This window comes from Rattus rattus, chromosome 5 (genome assembly GCF_011064425.1).
Source record: "Rattus rattus isolate New Zealand chromosome 5, Rrattus_CSIRO_v1, whole genome shotgun sequence".
Taxonomy (NCBI): domain Eukaryota; kingdom Metazoa; phylum Chordata; class Mammalia; order Rodentia; family Muridae; genus Rattus; species Rattus rattus.
The window spans coordinates 9,741,432-9,761,307 of record NC_046158.1 but is presented as its reverse complement, the minus strand read 5'-3'; the positions used below and the strand labels follow the sequence as shown (position 1 = coordinate 9,761,307).

General features: G+C 50.9%; 2 protein-coding genes and 4 non-coding genes across 6 annotated transcripts; 4 read left to right on the top strand and 2 right to left on the bottom strand.

Moving 5' to 3' along the window:
* Nucleotides 1-511: 511 nt before the first annotated feature.
* Surf6 (surfeit 6) lies at nt 512-10,650 on the bottom strand. The gene is made up of 5 exons (XM_032903013.1): nt 10,513-10,650; nt 7,534-7,734; nt 7,137-7,225; nt 2,160-2,360; nt 512-1,916 (listed from the first exon to the last, which is right to left on the bottom strand). Exons 1-5 carry the CDS (start codon nt 10,604-10,606, stop codon nt 1,437-1,439), a joined length of 1,065 nt encoding a protein of 354 aa, XP_032758904.1. The 5' UTR covers nt 10,607-10,650; the 3' UTR covers nt 512-1,436.
* A 1,393-nt stretch (nt 10,651-12,043) lies between these two features.
* On the bottom strand, nt 12,044-17,417 carry Med22 (mediator complex subunit 22). The gene is given in 5 exon segments (XM_032903012.1): nt 12,044-12,915; nt 14,944-15,203; nt 15,206-15,262; nt 15,713-15,793; nt 16,942-17,417. Coding segments are annotated over 5 exon segments (711 nt in total). The 5' UTR covers nt 17,065-17,417; the 3' UTR covers nt 12,044-12,725.
* Nucleotides 17,418-17,962: 545 nt separating this feature from the next.
* LOC116902522 lies at nt 17,963-18,037 on the top strand. The gene has a single exon (XR_004388131.1). It is a non-coding gene; the product is annotated as a small nucleolar RNA SNORD24 (small nucleolar RNA).
* An 892-nt stretch (nt 18,038-18,929) lies between these two features.
* On the top strand, nt 18,930-19,003 carry LOC116902506. Its single transcript, XR_004388116.1, has one exon. It is a non-coding gene; the product is annotated as a small nucleolar RNA SNORD36 (small nucleolar RNA).
* Nucleotides 19,004-19,240: 237 nt separating this feature from the next.
* On the top strand, nt 19,241-19,311 carry LOC116902507. The gene has a single exon (XR_004388117.1). It is a non-coding gene; the product is annotated as a small nucleolar RNA SNORD36 (small nucleolar RNA).
* Nucleotides 19,312-19,580: 269 nt separating this feature from the next.
* LOC116902508 lies at nt 19,581-19,648 on the top strand. The gene has a single exon (XR_004388118.1). It is a non-coding gene; the product is annotated as a small nucleolar RNA SNORD36 (small nucleolar RNA).
* Nucleotides 19,649-19,876: the final 228 nt, after the last annotated feature.

The following is a 19,876-nucleotide window of genomic DNA, read 5'->3' as shown; positions in this document are numbered from 1 at the left end:
TCTGGATTTTTTACCAGCAGAGGCATCTCTCCAAAATCAAGCCAGCTTGGGACTCTCTGTAACTCAGACTCACCGTCTTCTTGCCTCGGCCTCTCCAATGCTGGGATTACAGGAGTGTGCCAACACTTCTGTCATGTTTTCTGTTGTTACTGTTTTCTTTCTTTACACAGGTCTCTATGTAGTCCTGGCTGGCTTCAAACTCAAGGACCACCCGCCTATGCCTCCCTGAGTAATGGGACCAAAGGTGAGTGCTACCACACAACCATCATTTCTCAGTTCTGTCCAGCCTGTAGCAATGACAAAGGCACTCCAGCCTACCAACCCACTCCTGCACCCCAGCTCTCACCTGCAGTCTGTCCACTCTGCTCACCTAGTTAACAGCCCTGTCTCCATTCACGACCTCATCCCGGCCAGCATCCCAAGAGCCATTCTGCCCTGCCTCCTTGCCTCCAAACGCACGTTGGCTTATCTTAGAGTTTCTATTGCTGTGATAAAACACCATGACCAAAAGCAACTTGAGGAAAGGGTTTACTTCATGTTACATTTCCAGGTAACAGTACATCACCAAGGGAAGCCAGGGCAGGAACCTAGACGCAGGAACTGAAGCAAAAGCTACTTAATGGCTTGTCCCCCACAGCTGGCTTGGCCTACTTTCTTAAACAACCCAGGACCGTCAGTCCGGGGGTGGCACTGGCCACAATGAACCAGGCCCTATCATATCATTCACCAGGTTTTTTGTTTTTTTAAAAAAAAGCACCACAGGCCAATCTAGCGGGGTTCTCAGTTGAGGCACTCTCTTCTCAGACAACTCCAGCTTGTATTAAACTGACATAAAACTAGGCAACATGTAAGTCGCAGCCATCAACTGGCTCACAGGTGAGCAAGCACATCCTGGGACTCAGGAAGGACTCTAGATTTTTGAGCTGGATGCTGGCCTTCAACACAGCTCTCAAGCTCTGGCCCAGAGACATACCTGACTGGATCAGATTCTCCCAAAACTCTTGGGCTCTCTTCTCTGTTCCCAAGACTAGTGAATACAGAACGGGTAGTCAAGACCTTTTGTTCTCATGGCCACTGGATATACCAGGTGGGCAGGAAGGGGTCAGTGGGGCACTTCACCCCAACCTCTATCCCAACTCTGGAGCATTCAGAACACAGACATACACAGACATACAGACACAGTGACACACCCCTCACAAGACATGGGCACAGATCCCCTTCATCCCTCAGGAACGGGAAACATGGTCTTCCTTAAGGATGCTGCTGAAACGTCCTGGCACGCAGTCAGATCTCACTTCGGTTGTGGGGTGCAAGAACTGTCAACCTCACACAGGAGACCCAGTCTGTCACCTCATACCACCTCAACCCTCAAGGATGGAGATGGATGGAAGCCAGGTAGGAAGGTGCCCAGCCAGGAACCTGGCAGGTGCAAGCTCTCAGGAGAGGCCTGCACGCTCCAGGTCCTGGGGCAGCACCCGGCCCTTCTTGCGGGCCTTCTGTAGCCGTCGCTCGGCCCGAGCTGCCTTCTTCTTGCGCAGGTTCTGGCGTCGCTTGTCCTGTCGCTGCTGCATCTTCTCCACCACATGCTCCGAACGCTTCTCCCACTTGCGCTGCCGCTGTGCCCGGCGCTTCTCTTTGCGCTTCAGGGCCTCCTGCAGCAGGCGCTCATCGTCCCTGATCTTCACACCCTCTGCCTTGTACAGCAAGTTGGTCCACTTCATCTTGGCCTCCAGCTCCTGGGCCTTGCCTGCATCCTGATCGCGAAGCTCCTCCACCCGGCCCTGCCGGGCATGCAGACGGTCCAGCAGCTGCCTATAGTTCCTGCCTGTCAGTGGGGTCAAGTTCCCCTTCACCTGCTGCCGCTTCTCCTTCTTGCGCTGGGCCTTGCTGGCTGGCTCCTCTCCAGCTACCTCCACCTGCAGGGAAGGGCACATCAGTACCACCATCCACACGGAGAGGCACATCAACACCGCCATCCACACGGAGAGGCACATCAGTACCGCCATCCACACGGAGAGGGCACATCAACACTGCCAAATCTCACTAGTGTCACAGACCAATAGCTTTCGCCCCCTTAGCAGAAGTCACCAGCATGCACCTAGACCATCAGCACAGGGCAGAGTTGGGCCAAAGACACTCTCAGCCCAGACAACTCTCACCTTATTAAAGATCAGCCCTGATTCCTGCAGATCCTTGCAGGCCATTTTGGGGGGCGCCTTGACTGGTTCCTCCTTTTTCTCAGCCTCTGCAACCTGCTGCTTTGCTTGGAGCTCCCTCCGCTTCCTCTTCTTCCGTTCCCTCTCCTGCTTTCTCCGCTGTCTTTTTTCTAGAGTGGCAGCAGACAGCTCCTTGGTGCCACCCTGTGGGTAAAAGATAAAAGGTGGAGGGTTCACTCCCTAGGGTTCTTAACCTCACGAGTCCCTTATCTGACATGTATCTGAAATGAGAGAAAGACTCATGCAGGCCACAAGTCCACGATGTCCGTGTTTCACCAACAGTGACCTGTTACCCAGATGCAAATAACACTAGTGTACTGAGGAACCCCTAGTTAAGAACCCTGGCTCCACAAGCAGGACACTCTTCCATTGCTGGTGGGAGTACAAACTTGCACAAGCTCTCTGGAAATCAATTCGGGGATTTCTCAGAAAACTGAGAATAGTTCTACCTTAAGATCCAGCTATACTACTCCTGAGCATATACCCAAAAGATGTTCCACCATCTGACAAGGACACTTGTTCAACTATGCTCATAGCAGCTTTATTTGAGTATTAGAAACTGGAAACAATCTACGTGTCCCTCAACTGAAGAATGGATAAAGAAAATGTTCATTTACACAATGGAATTATGACTCAGCTATTAAAAACAAGAACATAATGAATTTTGCAGGCAAACAGAACTAGAAAAGATCATCCTGAGTGAGGTAACCCGGACCCAGACCCAAAAGGACATGCATACTATGTACTAACTTGTAAGTGGTATTAGCCATAAAATACAGGATAACCATGTTACAATCCACAGACCCAAAGAAGCTAAAACTCGAGGGACCAAGGGAGGATGCTTTAATCTTCCTCTGAAGGGGAAATAAAATAGACATTGGAGGTGGTTGGGCCCGGGGGGTTCGGGGGTGGGGTTGGGGAAGAGCAGGGAAGAGAATGGAAAGCAGCAGCAGGCATGCGGCTCTAGGACCTGCTGGAGACCTGGGGCCAGGGAGTCCATGGGAGTCACTCTGAGACTCTTAGCAATTGGAGACATGGAGCCTGAAGTAGTCGTTCCTGAAGCCAATAGGACTCCCGGTGGAGGGCTAAGGACACCAACTGTGATGGTTTGAATATGCTTGGCCAAGGGAGTGGCACTATAAGAAGGCCTTGTTGAAGGAGTGTGGCATAGTCAGGGTGGGCAATGAGACCCTCCTAACTACATAGCAGTCCTGTCTGCCTTCGGATGAAGATGCAGAACTTTTGGCTCCTCCAGCCCCATGTCTGCCTGGACACTGCCATGTTCCCCCCTTGATAAATGGACTGAACCTCTAAACCAGTAAGCCAGCTCCCATCAAATGTTATCCTTTATAAGAGTTGCTTTGGTTACGGTTTCTCTTCACAGCGATGGAAACCCTAACTATGACAGAAGTTGATACCAGGGACTGGGGTGTTGCTGCGATAGGCCTGACCATGCTTTAGGTTGGAAGAATGTGGATTTGGGGACTTTGGATTTGGAAAGTCATGGAATGTTTTAAGTGGGGCTTAATGGGCCATCCTAGTAGGAATATGAAAGACGGTGGAGCTGACGGTGATTTGAACGGGATAGGCCTGCTGGCCCAAGAGGTTTCAATGGAGAAGTATGTGGCCTGTTTTTGTGATGTTTTGGTGAAGAACATGGCTACTTTTTGCCATTGTCCAAAGAGTCTGACTGAGGCTAAGATGAAGAGATTTAGATTAATTGCTTTGACAAAGGAAGTCTCAAGACAGTCTGGTATAAACTCTGTTGTGTAATTACTGAAGTTCACTCTTATCAAGAGCGTTTTAATGAAAAGGAGCCACCTAGAAAGGAAAAATATAGAATGTATTGAACTAAGGGGCACCAGGAAGGGAAATGGAGCTGAATCCTGCGTTCAAGGAGATAACAGATTAAGGGAGTGGTGACTTTACGGACGTGATCCCACCCAGCTATGCTTAGATCCAAGCATGGTGGTACACACCCTTAATCCCAGGAGACAGGAGCCAGTAAATCTGTGAGTTCAAGGTCTATCTACAGAGCAAGTTCCAGAACAGCCAAGCTTACACAGTGAAGGAGTTGGAAAGCAGAAAGCTGGTGTAATGTAACAGAACAAAGGGGCCACGTTTCAGTCCCAGCAAGCAGCAGAACTCAGCAGCTTTGGCCATGTGGCTCTAGCTTTAATAGAAGGGACTACTGGGACAATTGATGCTGGTTAGCTAGAACCAAGAAATTAGTGGTGATTAAGAGACCAGCATTGGGGTTGGGGATTTAGCTCAGTGGTAGAGCGCTTGCCTAGCAAGCGCAAGGCCCTGGGTTCGGTCCTCAGCTCCAGGGGGAAAAAAAAAACGAGAGACCAGCATCACTGAGGTGAAATCTTCTGAGAGCACAAAAACACTGTGTTCCAGAGATAACCAAGGTTGTAGCTGGTGCTACAGCTGGACTGGGTAATGTCACCCAGGTAAGAATCACCCAGGTGGTACTAGTTTTGAAGGCATGAAGCAGTCATGGAGAGCAGTTGAGGCTTGACTATGAGAGGCCATGGAAGGTCATTGGTGAGGGTGCAGCCTCAGTTGCAGCTGACGGCCCAGGAGTAAAGGGGTCTTGCAAAGTTGAGGGCTGGCACCATGAAAAAAGCCTATGAGAGGCTATTGGTGAAGCCTAGTTGCTGCAAAAGACCCCAGCATATTGGAGATGCCAGTCCCATGGGATGATCACCAAGAACAGCAGTGCCAGTGGAGTGGATCAATCAGAGCCTAGAATGCTTCAGAGGATAGAGCTGGAGAAGTGACACAAGCCCTTCAGAGGAGCCCAGAAGATCATGTGTGGATTCTGGACATTGGAACAAAGAAGCTGTGAAGCTAGAGTTGACTTGAAGACCCCGACCCCAAGATGTTTGAGATGCCAGAGCCATGGGCTATCTGCCGAGGAAAGCTGCTAACAGGGAGTGGAATGAGCCCAGGAGAAAGAAGTTGTTGCAGTCAACAAAGATGCAAAAGGAGTTGGAGATCTGAAGACCGCTTTGACATCAGACATGGAGATGCAGAGCTTAGAGTTTGCCCAGCTGGCTTCTATATTCCTTGGGGATTACAGTTAAGGGCTTGGATGAATCTCAGAAGAGACTCTGAACTCTGGACTTTTAACATTGTTGAGACTGCTATAGACTATGGGGACTTTGGAGGCTGGACTAAATGTATCGTTTTTTTATGCTGTCTAGGTGTGGCCCCCATAGACTCATGTGTTTGAACGAGCCTATGGGGGCCAGAGAGTGGAATGTGGTGGTTTGAATATGGATGGATCAAAGAGTGGCACTATTAGGAGGTGTGGCCTTATTGGAAAAAGTGTGTCACTGTGGAGGTGGGCAATGAGACCCTCCTCCTAACCACATGGGAGTCAGTTATCTGTCTTCCTTTGGATGATGAGTCAGTCTTCTCCTGTCTGCCTTTGGATAAAGATGTAGAACGTTCAGCTCCTCTAGTCCCACGCCTGCCTGGACACTGCCATGCTCCCGCCTTGATGATAATGGACCAAACCTCCGAACCAGGAAGTCCCAGCCCCAATTAAATATCCTTTATAAGAGTTGCTTTGGTCATGGTGTCTCTTCACAGCAATGGAGACCCTAAGATACCAACCTACCCACAAAACCTTCAACAGAAAATGTGTCCTGCCTATAAGATACACAGGGACAAAGATGGGGCAGAGACTGAGAGAATGGACAACTAGTGACTGGTCCAAATTGAGACCCTTCCCACAGGCAAGATCCAATCCCTGACACTATTAATGATACTCTGTTATGCTTGCAAACAGAAGTCTACCATAATTCCGAGAGGCGCCACACAGCAGCCGATGGGAACAGATGTGGAGACCCACAGCCAAACACTAGATGGAACTCAGGAAGTTCTACAGAAGAGATGGGGGAAGGATTGAGGGACCTGGAGGGGACAGGGACACACACAATAGAGTCAAGTAACCTAGACCCATGGGGGCTCCCAGACACTGAACCACCAATCAAAGAGCAAGCATGGGCTGGACCTAGGTTCCTGCATATGGAGCAGATGTGCAGCTTGATCTTCATGCAGGGTCTCCAACGGCTGGAGTGGGGTGGTCTCTGAGCCACAGTATTGTCTGCCTGTGGATCCCGTTCCCCTAACTGTATGACTCAGTGGGAGAGAAGCACCTAGCCGTGCAGTGACTTGACAGCTAGGATAGGGTGATACCCAATAGGGGTCTCCCACTTCTCAGAGGAGAAAGGAAGGAGGAACAGGAAAGGAAATGAGGAAGCTGGAATTGGGATGTAAAGTGAATAATAATAAAAAAAGATTCCTGGCCCCAGTTCCCAGGCCCCTCCAGCATATCAGAACACTTCATCTTGCATATGGTCATCCACTCTCCTAGAGTTTAGAACTTCAGTTGGGTTTCTATGATAAGAGTGCCTGTCCTAACCACTGTATCTTCTACTGAGGAAACGCACAGGTGGAGTGCTCTCTGCATCCCTTCCTGTGCTACAGCCAGACAGCACACTGTGTATCCGACCAACCCAGGCCTATGCTGCAGGATAAGGGCCTTGAGCCTTGATCCCCACCTCTCAGGAACCTGGAGACAGAGACAGTGAGGGCAAGAAGCTAAAGGTCAAAAAGAGACTTAGAAAGAGGGACAGGGAAGCCAGCATCATGCGGCAAAGTCAAGGCTAGTCAGGTCACCTCACTTCTGGCCACTGACCTTTGGAGAGACAATTCAGGCTGTGCTTCCCAAAGGAAGGAGGCCATGCTTCTGAAGGACACGGAGCTTCCAGGAGGCAGATGATAGTGGGGACTGAGGTACTCCCGAGAAAGGAACTACACCTGCTACCTCAACCAAGAGGTGGCCCACATCACATTAGCACCACAAGCCTACTGCTGCAGATGCTCAGGAAGGCTCCCCCTTACCTGACCCCGGGCCATCTGGATTTTCTCATGTAGCCGCTGTCTCAGGAAATCCAGTGCAAAGACAGAATCGGGCGCTGTGCCTCGGCTATCTGCAAGGAAGGAAGGAAGGTGGGCTGAAAGGAAGGTGCCCTCCCACTACTTCTCTCCCCTACTACGACCCTGAGGGCGGCTTGTAGATATACAGGCCACCAGTAAGTTCTACCCAAGCTCCTTTAAAACAGGTCACTAAACAACTGCATTATGAGATTAGTCCCTGTGCCACAGAAAAACAAACAGTGCCTTGTTATCCGGTTATCATGCAGCACAGAACAAAACTGTGCTAGCACTGATGAGCAGTGGGGACATTTGTACCTAGGCCCATCCCAGCCCTGACCGTGCACATCCTGGAACCACTCACCTTCAGGGGACCCCAGGGAGCCGGAGCTCCCTTGTTTGGATATCCCTGGTTTCTTGGCACTAGAAGAGGTGGGGGACTTCTTGCCCAGGGGTTTAGTCTTGTGCTCCATAGCTTTCTGCTCCTGCTTCCGAGACTTATTTTGTGTTTTCTTCCTTTTCTTTTTTGGGGGTCCAGCAGCTTCTGAGCCTTTTGTTCTGACAGCTGAAACGCAAAATAAGCTAAATCCCTCTGGACCAATCCCATAAGGAAAAGTGACGCCAAGAGCCAGGTGCTGTGCGGCACCACCTGTCCAGAGCAGCAGGCGGCCAAGCAGCGGCAGTCCCTCAGGATCTGGAGGCTAAGCCACTAGAACTGCTGAGAGATGCCAGGCTGGGATACACAACGAGATCCCGTCTCAAAAGAGCAAGTAAATTATTTTTAAATCCAAAATATACTCCTCACTTAATCTAGCACTTATGCACATGAGAAACAGAACGTTAAGTCCAGCTTCAGGGTGGCCATCACCCTACTATCTACACATAACCACCCTCTTCCAGGAAGAATAAATGACGGTGCTGCCAAATACTTCTTCCTCACTGCCCAAAATTCAACACTAGGCTCACGGATAGCAATTTCCACCTAAATAAAACCTGCCAGCAGTGTGCTGGTGCACGCCTTTAATTCCAGCACTCATGAGACAGAGGCAGGTGGATCAGTTTGAAGCCAATGTGGTCTACAAAGCGAGTTTCAGGACAGCCAGGGCTACACAGAGAATGTCTTGAAAATAAATAAATAAAGCCTTCCATCTTAAGAGGGACACTCCTTACACTCAGGAACTAAACACCAATGCTTCAGGAAGTCCCTGAAACTGACCAGATTCACTAAGTTCCCTCTTCCCCAAGCATATACAAGAAGGCCGAGCATCGTTTAGTCAATGATACTCTCCAACTTTGGAGCTGCCTGCAAGTTGTACAGTACACAGGTTTGGATTTAAAAATCATTAGTTTACTTGCTTTTTGAGACGGGACCTCATTATGTATCCTAGTCTGGCATCAAACAGCAGGTTTCCAGCTTTTGACCCATCACCCATACTGGGGTATGCTTTGGTGATAAATCTGCCTTTGAGTCATTTCTGGCTCCTGTAAGTCACCCCATAGAGCTCGATTCATTTACCACTTTGGTTCTGTCAGTGAGATTTCTTGGAAAGAAGTGGTCTACAGACTGATTGACTCCTCTGAGCTGCAGAGGAATGGAATGTTGCAGGTCTGGAGCCTTTATCTCAGGTTCGCTTTAGTCCCATGAAAACCTTGTTCCTTGCCCACCTCCGTGTGACTAATAGATAATAAATGCTTTGGAATCTATTAACTTAGCAGACTAACCTAAAAACTAAGAATGTTATCAGCACCAGGCATAGTGAAACATGCCTTTAATCCCGACACTCCACTCCAAGTGGATCTCGGTAAATTCAAGGCCAGCCTGGTCTACAGGGCTTCCAGGATAGGCAAAGCTACACAGGGAAACCCCGTCTAGGGGATGGGAGGGAATGCCAGCATTATCTAGTCCTAAAAAGAGTTTTCCTCATCTTGCTATACCTACCTGATACACGCTAACGTATTTTAAACTTGCCTTGCCTTTCTTTGTTCTGTAAAACTTCAAGAAACTGCCTCAAGAAGTATTTTCCCTTGGTTCCATGGGTAACCTAAATCCATGTTTCCAGGCCATGATCATTCCAAATGGGCTCCAAAACAAGCTCTTCACTGTTTCTGTGTGGCTGTGGCTCTCTGTGTCCTGGCTGAGCAGACGCTTGTGTCTTCCCAGATGATATCACGCATCGGGCCTCACCACTAGGCAAGAGCTCTAACACGAGATCATAAGTCTGGCCCTCCTTTTCCTTTTTGTAAGTATGTGTGGAGTACGTGCACCATAAATGAGGGTGTCTGTGGGGTCTAAAAAGGGTGGATGCTGGGACAGTCTGGTCCTCTCCTAAGAGCTGGAGATACACAGAACTATGGAGCCATCGCTCCAGCTCCTTTTTACTTATTTCTTTCAACACAGGATCTTAAACCAGGAAGTGGTGGCACGCACTGACCCCAGCACCTGAGAGGCAGAAACAGGTGATTCTGAGTTCAAGGCCAGCCTGGTCTATAGAGCAAGTTCCCAGACAGCCAGGGCTACACAGAGAAACCCTGTCTCAAAAAACAAACAAAAGGGGTCTCAGTATGCAGTCCTGGCCATCTGGAATTCACAGTGTTCTGCTTCTGTTTGCCAAGTGCTGGTGTTAAAGGCATGTGGACCACAATCCCCCTCCCACCGCGCCCCCGAGACTAGTTTACTTTTGTGAGTGTTGTAAATATGTATGTCTACGCATTAAGATCATCCCTGGTGCCACTGGGGGGCCAGAAAAGAGTGTTAAGAGCCCCTAGAACTGGAGTTAGGGACTGCTGTAAGCTGCCATAGGAACCAAATCTGGGTCCTATGCAAGAAAAACAAGTGCTCTTAACCAGAGTCAGATCTCCACCCGCTTCTTTTACTTTTTGAGAGTTTCTTGAAGTTGCTCATGCAGAGGTGAACATATCATGTAGCTCAGACAGGCCAGTAGGCCCCCCCAATCAGGCCAAGCCACAATTAACCTTTTATGATTAAGACTTGCTTCCACTTTCAATGATGAGGAAATGTTAGTGTTTTAAACTAAACGGCCAAGAATGTAGCGTGCGTTCTTTGAACATCTAAAACACATTCACAGACAAGAACTGAAAAACACACGCCAGTGAAGAAACTCACACTTCCAGTAGCAAGCACATTTTACTTCCCGCCCGAGTCTGGTAATTTCCTAATTCCCTCCCGCTCCATCAGAGCCCAGAGCTCAAGCCTTAGCTGTGCCCGCCAGTTACCCACTCACTCGAACTCATATCCCTTGTGGAGGGTCCGGCCCCGACCTAGGACAGCGGGCCCCAGACGACGGCGTCCATTCCCAAAGGCTGCTCGGGCCGGATGCCTTACCCCACTGGCTCCTCTGCCGCTCAGGGCCAGGCTGCGCGCAGATCTTCTTGGCCAAGTCCTGCAGATAGGCATCCTTAGCCAGGAGAGAAGCCATGTTAGCAACCAGGGTTGGAGCTACAGAGGGTCCCGAGGCCGAGCCCCGCCGGAAGCACGGTGTACGCAACTACCACTGGCGGAGCGGCGTGACCCCGCCGGAAGTACCTCATGCGTAGGCGCCGCCTGGCAAACGCTATTAGTCCGAGAGAGCCGGAAGCCACGCCCCAGTATTTGTCGCAATATAAACTCCAGATTCGCAAATCCGCCAGCCAGTCCCGGAAGCAACAGTATCCGCAGCTGCTTCCCATTCGAAACTCCACTAGCCATGCCTGAGGGGCCGACTAGTCCTTAACCTTGGAGGCGTTTCTCTGAAAAATGTAACCTGGAACCTGAGAGAACTGGGCTTCCGCAGAGCTTCCTCAGCGCCTGGCAGACCCAGACTACTATAGCTCTTTCCCTACTGAAGGTCAGAACCCGGCCTGCAGGGGATGCCCAGCACTCCTCAGCCTGTCCCACCACATAGAGCAAAACACAAACAGGTATAAAAAGACAACTGGAGGAATGAGTATGTCTTAGATTACATGCAGTAGCCGTGCATTTCAGTGGTGATGGTATTGGACCCTTAGGAATGAGAAACTCCTTGCAGATGGAATTGAAGTTACTTATGAGGAAATGAAGGGAAAGTAGAGCCTGTGTGGTAGTTTTTTTTTTTTTTTTTTTTTTTTTTTTTTTTGGTGCATCCCAGCAACTCACTTGTGAGTTAATGCTCGTGAAAAAAAAAAAAAAAAAAAAAAAAGGTGATAAGTTACACCACTCTTAAGTTCTTAAGTTCCTAGAAAACTGAATCCCCGGCCGCATCTCCAGGGAGCTCTGCCCCTGGCCACACAAGCAGGACAAAGACAATGGTGCCCTTTAAATGAGAAGCTTCACTTTTAAATGTGGCTGACAGAATTGACCAAACAATAAAACACAAGACTCTGTCTTTCATTAGGGTTGGGAATCCCTTCTGAACTGTTGCTTTTAGTGTTTTCCCCAACTCTCCCACCCTGTGGCATGTGCAAGCTCTTCCAACAGTTAACACTGCAGTGACACCATTCCGGCGAAAACCTCCCTCACTGGGGCAGTGACTTGCCTCTAGTTACACTTGACTGCTGTTCTGTCTGGCTATTGTAGGTGCTGGGCCACCTGGTGTCAGCCCGTGTTCCTCACAGAGCCAGGACTACTTCCAGGAAGCATGCTGAGGGTAGCGAGGAGTGACAGGCTGAGAGCACACACCTCCCCCAGAACCATAATTTCTGCCTATCAGCCATGAGCCTGGTATTGAGAGACAATGAGGTTCTGAGTTCCCAGTTGTTTCTGGGAATTCCACTTCCCAGCAAGACAGCTCACCCCTTCCAAGCCCATGGCCAGTCCCTTTAAGATGCAGGCCCGATAGCTCTAAGCTGGGATGGCAGAAATAGGTGGATCCTAGGTTCAGGTGCTACAGTCATACAGCTTGCGGTAACAGCAGATGTTTTTATTCATATTGTACATCATGGACTTACTAGATACTAGGAGCCCAAAGCTATACAAGGAGGAAGAGCTGTTACTCAAGGAACCCAAGGGCAATCTTGGACTGACCAGGAAAGAAAGACAACAGCACAGAAAGCTGATGTTTTATTCAACGGTCTCATCACAAAAGTAGCAGAAGAAAATGGTGGAGAATCCAGGAAGATGCCCCGGCTAGCTGCCGCTCACACAACCTTCTTGGACTGTCAGCTGTGGCAGACTTCTATGCTCCAGGCCCCAGGCAGTGGACAGGGCTCTGTATAGAACCTGAGCCTAAGGATGGGTGGCTGGACTAAGGTCCACTGAATACCTCACAATTCTAAACAAGCTGGGGCTGTCTTCCTATCAGCAGTCACCCTCCCTATGCAAGGTCTTCAATGGGACAAACCTCCACCCGGCAGTCAGGAAGGTAGCCACCTGCCTGTAAATAACTGAACAGCATTCCCCAACTATCACAGGGAACTGGCCCTGGCCTGGCCAGGTTCCTAAGGCTACAGTGGCTCCTGATCCAAAGTCCCCAAGGGAGCTAAGACTGAAAAAAGCTAGGCTGTGGTGGGTATCCACAGGACTTCCTTTCTGATAAACTAGGACCCTCGGGAAGGCTACCCTGAGACAGTACCCCAAGAGGCTCAGGTGTGTTCTGTAGGGCCAGGGCCACCACCATGGGAGTGGACAGGGGCTGCAGACTGCAAGGGACCAGCACCAGTCTCCGGGGACGCCAGAAGAGGGGCTGAGAGGCCATCAGCAGAATCTGTGTCGAGGTCCAGCCTCCAGTAAGCTTCACATAGAGGCAGGTCATTAGCTTCGCAGAGACTTGAGCTTTGCCACCACAAGAAACCCCCAGGAGTGACAGGAGCAGGCAGAGGAAAGCCAGGGAGGGGAAAGCAAGACAGATGCAGAGTTAAGAAATGAACATCACCTGACTGCTTCCCCTTCTCCTCTGTGCTGGCCCCTCCGCTAAGCGATTCTGGTCACTCTTACATCCAAAGAAAGATGGTGTCAACAGGCCATGTGACTTAGGCAAGCTCTCCCCATGGGCCCCTTATTCTTCATGGGACACACAGAACTCTCCCTGTTCTTATCAGTCTCCTCCTCCTACCCACCCCTTACCAGTAGGGTGGTAATAAGACTTTACAAAGGGCTCCTGGTGGCAGAGACCTGTTTCCATCCCTTTCCTGGCCTAAGTGAGTCACAGTCAGCAATATAGGCCTGGCATTTCTCTATATACCACTATCCTACCTCTATAGCTTCCAGTCCCAAGCTTCATGCATTCCATCTCCCTACATTATGGAGGGAAAGCCAGAGATAGGAGGAGGCACGCATTATGCCTCAGTGGTCATGGCAGTGGTTACCTGGAGCACATGTTTCCACAGCTGTCTAATATGCACAAGGCCCTGGCGTTCTCCCATGCCTGCCCCCAGCAGTCTGTCAGAACTACCCAAGACAAAAGGAGCAGCATCCCCAGGAGAGTGGAGGGAAGGCAAAGCCAGAAGGAGCAAGCAGTTAGTATACAGGCAAGAAGAGCCGTGCATGCAGAGGGGAAGGTGGGCAGCTGGGGGTGCTGTGGGCATGAGGCCGGTAGGGCAGACAAAACCTACTGCCTCACCTACGGAAGAGCTCCACCATTTAAGGAAGTTTGTAGGCAGAGGGGCAGCTGCTTTACCATGAGGAATATGAGAGAGGTGACTGCCCAAAGAGGACACAGGTCGTCCCAGATACTTATGAAGTGATGAAGAGGGCCTGAGCACTGTCCCAGTACTGATCTCCCAAGTGTCCTTGAAGCAGCAGCTGTCTAAAATGTAGTGTCAGGAAGATGTGAAGGAACTCACCTTGGGTGGGGAGAAGTCTCTGCCATTTGGGGGTAGAGTACTCCCACTTTTCTGCTAAGCTGATGAATATTGGGACCAAACCCCAGAATTCTGGAGAACTTCAGAACTACCAAAGCTAGACACTGAGTCTAAGATGGGAACAAGCCCTAGAGTACACACCACTCAGCCCTGGACATCAGTAGCTCCTACTGCAGCTTCCGTGCAGCAGCAAACCGACAGCCAGGGGAAGACAGGCTTTCCTGGGGTGGGGCCCTGCTGAGCGGGACCTTAACTTCAAGCTAAGGGGGTGGGGCAAGGCCTCCATTCTCCAGCTTCAGTTTCCTACACATTTTACACTGGACTCTTGATTTCTCAAGGCCTCTCTGGATCAGAAAGGTTCAGGTTTTAAGATTCTAAATAGACCTGCAGAGAGCTGGGTGACAGACCCTACCTCTGGGACGAGCATAGGTCTGACACCAGAGGCTCCAGCTCCATGAATAAGGCTGAGCTGACCAGAAATAGGACATGCAAGTACCCCGGGCCCAGTATTCAGTGCCACTCTGCTTGAGTTCCTTACTCCTCCTTCCCAGGGTTCCACCTCTACACTGGGGGTTCACATGAAACTGAATCTCTGAGCAAGCAGTAGGCAGGGGTGTCCCAGAAAGTGGACAGCATTATAGACCTGGAAGGCCACAAGGGGCCAATCCAGCTTTGACTGAAATGTCTAGACAGACTGAGATTTAAAGCAGTAAGGCAGAGACTGTGTTGCCCGGGAGGGCTTCCTTGCCCCCTGGAGGGGAATACCCTTTTCTGGCCACAGCGGCTGACACACAACCAAGTCCTGTCTTTTCATCCCTCTTCATTGAGGGGGAAGGCCTGGGCCCCGCCGGTGGCTGTCTGTGACTGTCCGTCCGTCAAACGATCTAGTCAGGGGCTCTGCTGCCAAGGAGAACTTGGAAAACACAAGGCCACCGCAGGCCCTAGCTGATCTGAGCAGGCAGCAGGCACCACCTGCATGAGAGTCCAGCCCTATTTGTACCTGGACGAGTAGTACTCCTCCTCCAGCTCATACAGGTCAATGGAGACCTCATCCCGCAGGGTGATGAGCTTGCGGTCACACTCCTCCTGCAGGGCTCGAAGCTGCTGGTTACGCTGGTCAATGGCTTCATTCACAGATGGGAAGTCATTGAGGATCAGAAACTGCTTGAGATCGGATACCAGCTTCATCAATGACTCACCAGCTCGGACCTGCACCATCATAATCAGGGTAAAACATGAAAGGAGGCAGAGACAGTGGCCCAGTGCTCTGTGTAATTGGTGCTGGGCCGACAGTGGGTTCTGGAAGTCTGTTTTATGTTCTGCAAAGAAAAATACTGCCCTATTCAGAGCCGTCTATGAGGACAGAGGCGCAGCCAGGAAGGCGAGATCAGCACCTTCTGTGACCACGGGTGGGCTAAGTTTGTTCACTTCAAGTTTTCCTTCAGCAACCACGTACATGTCCTGTCCATTCAAAGACAACAGAAAACTATGCCCTGAGTTTCCTCCTGACTTGCTCTTCCCCAGAAGTGACGCAACTGCAAGTTGGACAGTCACAGGCATCTGTGTCCCACCAGAACAGCTGCCTACCTCCTACTACCAATACAGACCGGACAAGGCCACCTGTCTGTGTAGCCCTCCTCCCAGCACCCATGAGGGGTAATGTCCTAAAGCATGCTCTGCCCACCCAATTGTCCCCTTCTTTTCCTCCGCTACCCTGGACTCCACCCACAACCCCCTCATGGGTGCCAGCTTGCACCCCATGCACTCACGATGTTGGCAGCTCGAACGTGCATCTCGTAGTTGTCCTGTTCGCCCTGAGTAGCCCGCGACACCTGCGTCTCATCCTCAATCTGAGGGCAAATAAGAAAGCCAAGAATCAATACAGGTAGCAGCCACCTGGCTTAGCCTGGCTCGCAGGAAGCCAATAGCTAACAGCCAATGCTGCACCACCACTACCACCACCACCACCACCACCACCACCACCACCACCACCACCACCTTTGTGCCATTACCATAGCCTGTCTATCGGGCCTTCCTGCAGACCCAGAGCCCTACTTCCTATCCAGACAGCTGGCAATGTCCACTCCAACCCCTTCTTGTTCTCTGGGTGAGAATAGATGACTGCATGTCAAAAGGACACAGTCCAGTCTTTGAGAAAGTTTACAAGAAGTAAGACGTTCAATAAAGGGCTAGAGAGACAGTTCGTGCAGTTCGATTCCCAGCAACCCCTGTCTTGCAGGTATCCGTGCAAATAGAGTTCATGTACATAATAAATAAGTCTTCAAAGAAAGAAACGATGGTCAATAAAGGACTAAGAAGACAAACTTTTCAATCTGTTTTTAAGGCAGGATCTCATTGTAACCCAGGCAAGCCTGAACTATGTAGAACTATGTAGTTGAGAATGAACGGACTCTCCTGCCTCCACTTCCTAAGTCCTGGCGTTAAAGGGCTGTGCAAACATCTGGTTTGTTCAGTGCTAGGGAACATAGGGTTTTGTGACTACTAAGCAAGCAAACATTTTACCATCTCAGCAACATCCTCAGCCAGAAAGTGGCTTTTCAGGTGACCCCTCCTTAGGCAGGCACCACGTTGAGCAGTTGACTAAGCAAGGCTTCCTCACAAAGCCTGAACTGCTGTTCTTAGCTTACAGGTGGGCCAGCTAGAGACTGACACAGACCTCAGTGTGAGCTTGAGGCTTCTAGAAAATTATTTAAGTAGAGCAGCGGGTTCTCACCCTGTGGGTTGCCTTCCACAGAGGCTGCCTAAGACTATCGGAAAACACTGATATTTACGTTGGGAGTCATAAAAGTAACAAAACTACAGTTAACCTCCTGTCCCCTTACTTTTAACGCCTCATCGCTCCCACCCACACCGGTCAGGTGAGTCACATCCCATCTGCAATCCCCACCCCTGTACTAGAGTCTGGACCCTTGTACCCAGACCCCTGGGAAAACCAGTTCCTGCATTCTCCCATGGCTTCGGAAAAGCCACCACGCACCTTGGCCGTCTTGATGATCTCAGTGAAGTTGTCCATGATGGACTTGATGTCGTCTTTGAGCCGCTTGTTATATGACTGCAGTAGCGTCTCTTTGCTCTGGGGCAGGGCTCTCTGCTGGGCCATGGCGGGCCCGGGGTGAGAGACACAGTCCGGTCCGACGTGAACCGAGTACGCAGGGCTGGGGACTAAGGTTTCCGCTACAACAGGACCGTCCACGAACACACGCCCGGCAGCAGGCCCTTCCCGCGAAGAAACAAAGGGCCCACTCCTTCACGAGGCTCTCGTTCCCCTCTCGCGCCTCCGTCGCGTCTCGGAGTCTGCTGCACCGCGCCCGGCCCCGCCGACCAGGACAAACGCGCGGCGGCAGCTCGGCACGCCCACGCTCAGGCTCCGCCCCCTCCGTCAGAGTCTTTAGCGGGTCCTTGTCACTTTAAATCCGAAATCCCGCGCAGGCGCCTGCTCTCGCGATCTCCGCGATCGCTTACTTATCACCCACAATTCCCTCTTCTTTCTCTCTCCTCCAGCCGAGCAAGATGGTGAGTGATTATGGGTCTGCGCTCTATCCGCCTCCATCCGCCACTCGCCGCCGCTTCGGGGCCCCTCGCGGGAAGGGAGCGGCATCGAGCGGCGCACAGGGGGTGACTCCGCTGCCCGACGGGGTGGCAGAGGACACAGCCTCACCGGCTTTCTCTCTTCTGCCCAGCCCAAAGGAAAGAAGGCCAAGGGGAAGAAGGTGGCCCCGGCCCCTGCCGTGGTCAAGAAACAAGAGGCCAAAAAGGTGGTCAATCCTTTGTTTGAGAAAAGGCCTAAGAACTTCGGCATTGGTAAGAAGTGGCGCCGGTTTCAGGGGTCGTTGAGTCAAGCCTTTAGGGGGGCTGGTCGTGAAAACCCGGCTCCTAACCAGACATAGGCGGTGTGCCTTCGAGGGCCACCCTGGCCTTCAGACAGCCACTGCGGACGCTTCGGCTGTTGTGTCTGCAGGCAGCCGGCGACTCTGCCACAAGGGGAGATGGTGCTCGTGTGCAGATGATGTGAAAGAATATTTGCTATCAGAAAGATGGTGATGACATCTTGAACCACCAAGATCGCTGATGCACCGACACCTCCTGGGGGCCTCAGTGGCAGGCCGGCACGGTGCAGATGCCTCGGTTGCAGTGTCCCTCTTTCCTTCCCAGGGCAGGACATCCAGCCCAAAAGAGATCTCACGCGCTTCGTCAAATGGCCCCGCTACATCAGGCTGCAGCGGCAAAGAGCCATCCTCTATAAGCGGCTCAAAGTACCTCCTGCCATCAACCAGTTCACCCAGGCCCTGGACAGGCAAACAGGTGAGGTTCTGTGACACAGCCAGTTGGAAGTTTCCGGAGCTTGGAACTGGTCCTGAGTTTGCCCTTAATGCAGGTTATGGCCACATTAAAACAGCTATGTGTAAAGATAAGTGGCAGGGAGGGGTGGAAGGGGGTCCCCATCCCTCCACCAAAACAGGTGAGGTGGGGAAGCAAATGAGAGTGCTGACCGCGTTCTCGTCGGTGTACATACCACAATAGGGTAGTTTTGTGAGGGCTTTGTTGTGGAATCGATATCTAGATGTAGAGCTCAATATGTAGACCAGGTAGGCTTTGAGATCGCTGCCTCTGTCTGTCGCCCACGTGCTAGGATTAAAGCTGCCACAGCTGTACCAGGGGTCGGGACCATTCATATAACAAGGGAGAATTGAGACTTTGCTAGGTAGCCAGCCCCACACTCAGGAAGCAGCTAACCTGTGCTAAAAGAGGTAAAGCTTGGGGTCTAATTAAATGTTTTCCCAGCGACTCAGCTGCTTAAGCTTGCCCACAAGTACAGGCCAGAGACAAAGCAGGAGAAGAAGCAGAGGCTGCTGGCCCGCGCTGAGAAGAAAGCTGCTGGCAAAGGGGACGTCCCAACTAAGAGACCCCCTGTCCTCCGAGCAGGTCAGTGCAAGCACACACCCAGGGAGGGCGGTAGGGCAGGCTGTGCAATGATGTGTGAATTTCTTCACCTGAAATCACCGTGAAGAGTAAATCGAGCTTTTTAACCCTGAGTCACAGCTTGGTGGGGCTGCAGCTTTTGTGACTGTAGCAGCCCAAATACTTAGAAAAAGTGGTTGTGTGTTCTAGGGGTCAATACAGTCACCACTTTGGTGGAGAACAAGAAGGCTCAGCTGGTGGTGATTGCCCATGATGTAGACCCCATTGAGGTAGGTGTGGGGGACTTTAAGCATCTGGTGCAGAACCAGGATCCTGTGTTGTTTCTGGAAGGGTGGGAGGTCAGATTTGTGTGGCTTTTGCAATGATGTGAATCTTTGGCTGAAGTGACCTTGAAGTGTAATTCCTGAGCTTTTTAACCCTGAGCAATTGCCACAAAGTAGTGTAGCTAGGGTATTGCTTCTGCCGAAACAGCCTACAGCTCATGCTTGCTTCTAGCTGGTGGTTTTCCTGCCTGCCCTGTGTCGAAAGATGGGGGTGCCCTACTGCATCATCAAGGGAAAGGCCAGGCTGGGGCGCCTGGTCCACAGGAAGACGTGCACCACTGTTGCCTTCACACAGGTGAACTCGTGAGTATTTGGACTTGTCTCTCCATTTCCCTTGTGCACCCATACTTTACCCTCCCAGCTCTGGGACCGTTTGCCAATGATGGTTAAGAATTTCTTCACCTGAATCAACTATGTGGTCATACTCTTGTCTGAGGCAAAAAAAAAAAAAAAAAAAAAAAAAAAAAGGTGGGGAGGGGGCATTCCTGCTTTCCAAACAGTAACAAGTTTTTCTCATTACCTTCCCAGGGAAGACAAGGGTGCTCTGGCTAAGCTGGTGGAAGCTATTAGGACCAATTACAATGACAGATATGACGAGGTGAGCAGCTCTATACTCTGTACGGGCTGTGGGTTTGATTGGTGCCTTAACTATGTAATCTGGGCACCCAC

What these genes read in the sequence shown, in the direction of transcription:
- Surf6 (XM_032903013.1), bottom strand. Translation starts at nt 10,606, where the DNA reads ATGGCTTCTCTCCTGGCTAAGGATGCCTATCTGCAGGACTTGGCCAAG. An exon ending in TCCAGATGGCCCGGGGTCAG is followed by an intron (nt 2,361 to 7,136) that starts GTAAGGGGGAGC and finishes TTTTACCCACAG; the next exon opens with GGTGGCACCAAGGAGCTGTC. An exon ending in CAGGGCTGATCTTTAATAAG is followed by an intron (nt 1,917 to 2,159) that starts GTGAGAGTTGTC and finishes CCTTCCCTGCAG; the next exon opens with GTGGAGGTAGCTGGAGAGGA.